General features: G+C 49.7%; 1 protein-coding gene across 8 annotated transcripts in view; it reads right to left on the minus strand.

The window, feature by feature from the left end:
* MBNL1 (muscleblind like splicing regulator 1) overlaps positions 1–7,461 on the minus strand; it is an 80,682-nt gene that overhangs the window by 49,797 nt on the left and 23,424 nt on the right. For 7 of the 8 annotated variants that reach the window (XM_017734384.1, XM_017734382.1, XM_008633756.2 and 4 more), the window contains exon 1: positions 6,709–7,455. The exons of the other annotated variant lie outside the window; for it this stretch is intronic. In XM_017734384.1, the coding sequence (XP_017589873.1) occupies positions 6,709–6,882 (174 nt within the window). In that variant the 5' untranslated portion in view covers positions 6,883–7,455. Of the gene's footprint in view, positions 1–6,708; positions 7,456–7,461 lie in introns of those variants that run through there. 8 annotated transcript variants of the gene reach the window in all.

Here is a 7,461-nt window from a genome sequence, read left to right on the forward strand (position 1 = left end):
CAGGAACTTGATGGGACTTGAAGTGCTCTGAGATGAAGCTGGATCCAAACCTGTTCCCCCAGCCGGCCCCTGTCCCCCTCCAGCACCGCCGCTCCTGTCAGCAAGCTTCGGAAGCGTCAGCATTCGCCCATTGGAGCAGCACTACCGTGCCCACCATCCCGTCTCTGAAAAGACAGAGAACTTTCTGGGATCTCCAAGGCTGAGAGCTGAGAAGTTTATCCAGTGAGTGGAGTATAACAAAAAGGCAATCTGAGGAAGCAGCTTGCCAGTGCCAGGGTGAAGCCCTCCAACAGCACTACACTGGATTTCTGCTCCTTTAAAAATCCACTTAATCAGATGCATTTTCCTTTATTTCACCAAAACATTGCAGTTGCTTTCAACTACCTCAATGTTGAATGTGTTCTGCATCAGTTAAATCCCGAGATGTTTCCTAATGAAGAGGATAAGTCATAACTATTTCAATAAATTCAACCATGAACCTGAAGGTTTTCTTACTTGCATAATCCTGCGTTTCAGGACTTGACAATTCAGTGTCGGCTTAAATCTCATTTCAACAGCGGTAATCCTCCTAGTGGCACCGTGAAACAGGGAACAAGACAGACCTCTGGATCAGGATAAAAGCAGCTCTTGTTATTTCCTAGAGGGACCGGTTTGAGTGCTGCTGTGCAGCCCTGGGTGGAGGAGCAGCCTGGACCCCCAGCTGCCGAGGCTGAGGCAGGCAGGGGCCAGCACGGCACTGCCGGGAGCACAAGCAAACACAAAGCATCGGAGGTGCCCGATACTGACAAAGCCCAAACCTACGCTAGTTCTCTCTCTGCAGGGTTGTCTGGACCGGCCTCACCCTGGCTTTGGCTGCTCACCTGGAGAAGAGGCTCATTCTCAGGCATCGGACACGGGAGCAGCTCCCGACAGGAAGCGCAGACTCCTAAGCAGCACCCGGGGCAGTAGTTCCTAAATAACATCCAGCTGGGCTAATACGGCTCTACAGTCCCAACAAAGAAACACCAGCATTTCTCCAAAGTCAGAAAACAGATGTGATCATTCGGTCTTGAATGTAATTTGTTGCTTCCAATAAATTTCAGTGAGCCTTGGCAACAAGGCATCTGTATTTGGAAAAACAGACACTTGGGGTCATCCTGGGAAAGAGAAAGGCCTCACAGGCTGCTCCTAATCACTCAGTTAAGACTTGGGACAAAAGTCTGAATGTTCTTGACATGAGGTTTTCTTATTTTATGCCTCTTTACATCTTCCCTACAAACCAGTTCAGAATTTTACTGATTTTGACTATACCCAGCAGAGTTCCTGACTGTAACAGAAGCCCACGCTGGTTTCTATAACGCACAGCCTTTAAAAAATGACAGTGCAAATGCTGCAGTGCAATGTTTTAATTTCTGCTTAATTTCTTTCTGCCGAGGCAGAGCTGAAGCTGTAAAATGAGCTGTGAAGGCTGTAGTTAGTTGTAACTCTTCTGTCCGAGGACCTGATAAGATTTCAAAACACCATCTATCTTCCCACAGAGGAACACACGTGCTTTCAATTGTTTGGTTTGCTAATGGACTGTTTGCCACTCAGCCTAACAATTGCCCCATTTTCCCAATATATTTGCCGCTTTCCCTTTGCTTCCTCTTCTGGAGCTCAGCCTGCTGGCAGACGCACAGGCTGGAGAGGAGAAAAATGGCAAATCAGACCGTAGGAATTTGAACATTGTTTATGTTTTCATTTTTTGCCAAGGGTTACTGCTTTACGAGCTTCCTTGGAATCAGCCATGTGTCCATCTGCCTCCCAGCCTGAGCCTCACCTCATCTCTGCACCCAGAGTCCTGTCACTGCCTCATGCTCCAGGGATGCCAGATACCACACATATAAAATCACCCAAGAATCACCTGCTCAAGTGTTCTGGGTTTCTTCTTTCACCTAAATTAAAGAAGAATCAGGCCCATGATCTGCCATTCTCAACATGATTAGTGCAATATGCTTACGGGATTTTCTTTCCTTTGTATTAAATGAAATAAGGTTCTTACTCTACACCCTTAGGCGTCACACAAAGGGGAACAAGTCAAAAAAATCAGTATTTTTTGAAGCAGCGACAAAATAGACTTGAACAACTACCAATTACATCTCTGAGGTAGAAGAAATAAGATGCTCACCAATTTCAGCAATAATAATACTGCTACATTTATATATTTTTATGCCTTCTTGTTAAAAAGTGGCAGTCACTTTTACAGAGTTCAGGAGTTTCATTTAAAAAAAAAAATACTTCTACTCAGAAGATAAAATACTATCATAACAAGTGCTACTGGGTCTCAGACACAAGGCACCAGAGCTTCAACCTCACACATCATCAGTGAAGTGACTTACACTTCTAGTTTCCAGCTTTTCCTTAGAATTTAAAAAAAGCAGAGAAATGTGGAAGTTTAAGACTTTCCAGCTGTTGAAGAAAGAGTAGAAAAAGCTTTCACACTTCAGTGGGACACCCAGCTTGAACATGAAGGAGCTGCCTTAGCAGGAGCATAACTTAAGAGAGCAAAAATTGATTAGGAAGCTGCAGCGCCCGTGGCGCACGTTATCTCCAAAGCCACGGTGTGTGACTCTGCTCACCACGGCCGCTGAAGCTCAGATCAGCTGGAAGCAGCAGGTTTGGGAACACAGCAGCCCCCACGCCGCAGAAGGGCGGTTCGGAGCCGAGCCGAGCCCCTGCCCTGCCGCCCTGCCCAGCGCACGGCCTCGGCATGTGCATTTGCATTTGACATCCATCTCCCCATTGTTCAGACATCTTTATCTCAGCTTTCAGGAAACACGGATGACTCATCTATCGGAACATCTGACGAAGCTAACGTAATTTCAGAAACGAGTTCTACTTAGGCTTATTTTTCCAAGGAAAAAAAAAGAAAAATGTTTCAAAATTATGGTAAAAATCAAATTTCTGTTGCAAACCAGTTTCCTGATTTAGGAACTCGAGCTTATTTTTGTTGTAGACAGTCTAACAGGCTTATAGGCATCCAAATTTAGGAAAAAAATCCTACGGCATTTAAACAAGGCAAAGCCAGAGCTGGAGCTGACTCAGCCGCTCCAGCGCATAATTTGAATACACTACATAATCATTCTTGGTTTAAAATTATCCTGCTAATATCTAAGGGCCAGATTATCCCACACACGTTCATCTTGATTCATGCGCTCCCCTTAGGCCAGCCTTGCAGGTTTCATTAGCAGCAATTAGGCAGCAGGATGATAACATCTCGCAGGGGCTGTCCCAGCCCTGACCTCCTGCAGCACCACAGAGGTCACAGCCACGGGCCTGGCTGCCTTTTGCTCCCCACGCTCCCGGTTAACACGGGCCAGCAGCTGCTTGTTCCTGCTCGCAGGTAAGAAGGAGCAGCCAGGTGCACCCACAGGACGTGCTTCCCAACCAGAGACGGTGTCCAGAGCCCAGTGCCACTGCTCCCACACAGCACAGGAGACAACCTCGGGAGGCAACACTGCTTTCCTTGCTCTAGCCCTACACTCAGTTTGTGCCTTCATTTCAGTGGAAGGGGAAATATTTTTTTTTAAATTGCTTTACCCAAGCTGAAAGTTTCACTTCTGGCATCTATTTTTGCCTCCTCCAGGCAGGGCAGGGCAGGGCAATGGTGTTTGGCTGCGGCGGCTGCGCACTCGGTGTGCTCTGTCCCTGCGCCCGCAGAGGACACCTGGGCCAGGGCCAGAGGTGAAGGGCACTGCCACTCACAGGGTCCCCTCCGAGTATCTGCTCTGCCTGTTTATGTTCTAAATATAGCAGAGCACACGGGCCATCTCCAGCTCAGAGAAGTCCTGCTCCAGGGGCTGCAGCTCTGCAGCACTCACACCTGCCTGACGTCAGCTCCACACAGCAGTCACCCCTAAGGCACTCACACCAAGTCTTGGAGTGACAGATCGAAGCATCACACAGTGGGCTGGGCTGGAAGGGACCTTAAAGGTCGCCTCATTTCAACTCCTGCCAAGATGCAGGAGTTTGTAAAGAAAAATTCAGTGACTAAGTATCTGTCTTATGTCCAAGAGATAATGCAAGAATAGCTGTCTAATTAATACTAGTATTATATACATTAATAAGAAATCAAATATTTTAACATTAAGGTTAATTTTTCAGCATACTGCTATTTTAGTAAAGAACAAGGACATTACATCCATATTGAATTACTGAAAAATTAAAAATTACTTTTGAATGTCCTAACCAAAAACCTTTTTTAATCTGTACTACAGTATTGACTGACCTTATAAGGTCTAGACAGAGCTGGTGCAGCATTTCCCTAAATTGTTCTTGCAGAACATCTAAAGTTTGGGATATTGCAGATAAGGTAACTCAGTGACTAGTGCTGGTTGAGCTCAGCACACACCAGAACTGATGCAGAGCTGAAACAAAACCAAAACTGAGCAATGGCTTCAGCAATGGGGATTGGACTGGGAATTCCCCAAAGGGAGATATTCCATTTTCTGTTTACTCAGGGTATTCTTGTACACGATACAGCTACTTAACTAACCACCCCTGCCCAGGGGCTGGGGAGCCACCGGCAGCCACAGGCGCCAGGCCCACGGCGGGACACGGTGGGATCCTGCCCCGGGCTGCAGCGAGGGGATGGCCAGATCCCCGGGAGCCTCTCCAACACACAGCAGCTCAGCCACTGGCAAAGCTTTTAGCATGAGCACAAGTAAACAGCTCTGGTCAGCAGTGTATTTTTAAACAGCAGATTCTTTCCCAGCTCCCAGCTCGGCCACTGCGCTGACTCCACAGGGCAGCAGCACACTCCTCTCGTCCGAGGATCCGCAGCAACGCTGTAACGTTACCCACAGTTATCACCCACGGACCTTGCAGTGCTTGGCAAAGGTCAGCCTTTCCTGCATTAAAAAAGGAAGCGAAGAGCCCTGCTGACAGCAGCAGAAGGGCCAGTCACACTGCCGGGGCCGGGGAAGCCAGGCCAGGCCCCGGTCCATCCCCTCTTACACAGACACCAGCCCACGCTGCCGCCCGGCTCCAGCACCACCAGCATCCCCGTCCAGCGCTGAGATACTAGGGCACTTCCAGCGACCACTGGCATCATGTCTGGTTCACTCCAGTGGCTGGTTTCCAGCCTTTCGGCCAGATCCTTGTGCTGAGAAGGGCAAGGCCAGTGGGGTCGGGCCACGGTGGCCAGACGCACATTGCTGGGAAACCAAACGGGGGACACTGCGGGTGTTGCTGCACCAGCAAACCCACCGTGGCTCCCACAGCCCCTCACTCAGAAACAGGCTAGAGGCTCCGGGGCCAGGCCTGTGCTCTGGCAGCACCGCCATCCCCCCAGCGAGGCCGCCCAGCCACCGCCGACCTCGTCCACACGTGGTGGCACCGCATCCTCGCGATGACACCGCGAAGCTGGGACTCCCCACTGGCACTGGCAGCCCTGGCTCTGCTCCTACCTCCAGCACGTGCTTAATGCATAAAAACATCTTATTTACACACTTTAATACCCCTGCATGCATTGTAATTGCTGTATTTAAAAGTAAACTGAACAACAAAGAAACAAACCCTTTCAGTATCTGCAAGTTAAGCCACGGCTAGGGGTGATGGGGTGGGTATTTCGGGCCTGAGAGCACTGTAAAGCTTTACCCTGTCCCCTGACCTGAGACAAGACAAATTTTCAAGCTCGGGATGTTGCAGGATTTACACAAACCCGCTGTAACCCACTTCCTGCCCCGTTCGCGCTGCGCCGGGGCCCGGCTGGGCCGCGACCTGCAGGAGCTGCTCCAGCTCCAGCTCCCTCCCCGAGCACGGCAGTGCCAGCAGCCAGCTCCACGCACTCGGCTCCGCTTCCTGGGATCGGGGCCCAGGAAGAGAAAATTACACTGTAGAAAAAACTGACAGACAAATTTCTGCTTCCCAAGTTTTGATTTTTTCATGACTCCACTGAATTAATTCTCTACTGTTTGCGGTATGGGTATTTTATACGTTAGGTTATTTAAATCATGAAAAACCAAGGGAAGGAGCTGGGGCCCGCACATTTAACACCTATCACTGAAACTACAGCTACAGTGAAACAACAGCCCTATGTTTACAGTGCCTAGCTGGGATGTGCCTCCTGAAAATGCTCTCTGCTCCCACCATGTTTACATGTCCAGAGGCACCTTGCCTTTTGCTAAGTGCTGTCCTTCCCTTAAGCAAGTGCACTTGGGAAAAAGATGGGATAACCACACCAGTGCCAACCACAGAAAGGCATGCAGGGTGCTCACAGACACCCGAATAACCCTGGGAGGAAAACACTCTTCTAAGGTTCACCATCAGCTGTCCAGAGACACCAACAACCCGCTGGTAGTTACAAGATGGAAACAAATCCTCATATTGCTTACGTGGTTTGTGCTATTAAAAACAAAGAATCCTCACAGTGACTTTGCTGTTTCTACGTGAAGTGCCCTTTACTCCAGCTACAGGCGGGGAATAATTTGGAGGCGAAGAATGAGCCCCTGTAGCCATATTGAAGGATTTGAGCCCTGCCAGATGTATTTTCCCTTCGTTCCCTACATCCTTCCCCTTCCCCTGAGGAAAACAGCAACACAAATCGACAAGCATCAATAAAATAAAATCAGCAAAACACCCTACTGCTGGCAGCCAGCATTTGCTCCTGCTCGGCTGCAGGGTTTCTGTAGCTACAACTGCTTCTTTCATTAACCACATATCCTTGAAAATAATGTAATATTTACTCACTTTCAATGAGTCAAAGCAGGCGATTACGCGTCCGTTTTCAACTTGGCAGCTTTTCGATGGGTGTGCAAATTTACATTCCGTGTCTGGTCGCGAGCAAGTCCCCCTTTGGAACTCCCTACACACTTCCAGCGTTAGCCATTTTGTGTCCCGGATCGGTGTGACGCTAACAGCCATCTTTAGATTTTACAGGTAGTTAAAATTTCCAATAAAAATGGGCAAACGAGTAGCTGAACTGATAAACTGGAAATGATGAAAGTGCCACCTCCAGAACACTTTTTTCCCCCCGCTCCCTATTTTAAAATAAGTACGTGTAAAACGGGGTGGCTGCAATCTCGAGGAAGAGCTGTGTCACCAGAGTTCAGAGCGTGGCACTGTTACCGGGGCTCGGGGGAAGGCCAGGACCGCCAGCCAGGTGCGCCTGCGGGAGAGTGGCCGGGACTAGCCCCGCGTGCTCAGCATCCCGTCCTGAGTGCGGCCGCTGCAAGCATGGGAACGTGGCGGGCTCTGGCAGCGCTTCCCGAGCTGCTCCCGGGGACGGCGGCTGGCAGGTGCCTCCAGGCAGCGGGCTCGCAGCGGGCTCTGCGGTGCAATCGGGATCGATTAGTTTGGCATAGACAGATGCAGCAGTTTAGAGCAACGACCGACACTGGGTTTGGGCTGGGGTTTTTCTCCTCCTCTCCTTGGCTTTCGGGCAGCAGAGCTCTGACCTTCGGGGCACACTTTAGTGCACAGTGCAGCGGCGGCGGGGGAGCA

Source organism: Corvus brachyrhynchos, unplaced genomic scaffold (assembly GCF_000691975.1).
Source record: "Corvus brachyrhynchos isolate BGI_N302 unplaced genomic scaffold, ASM69197v1 scaffold544, whole genome shotgun sequence".
Classification (NCBI taxonomy): domain Eukaryota; kingdom Metazoa; phylum Chordata; class Aves; order Passeriformes; family Corvidae; genus Corvus; species Corvus brachyrhynchos.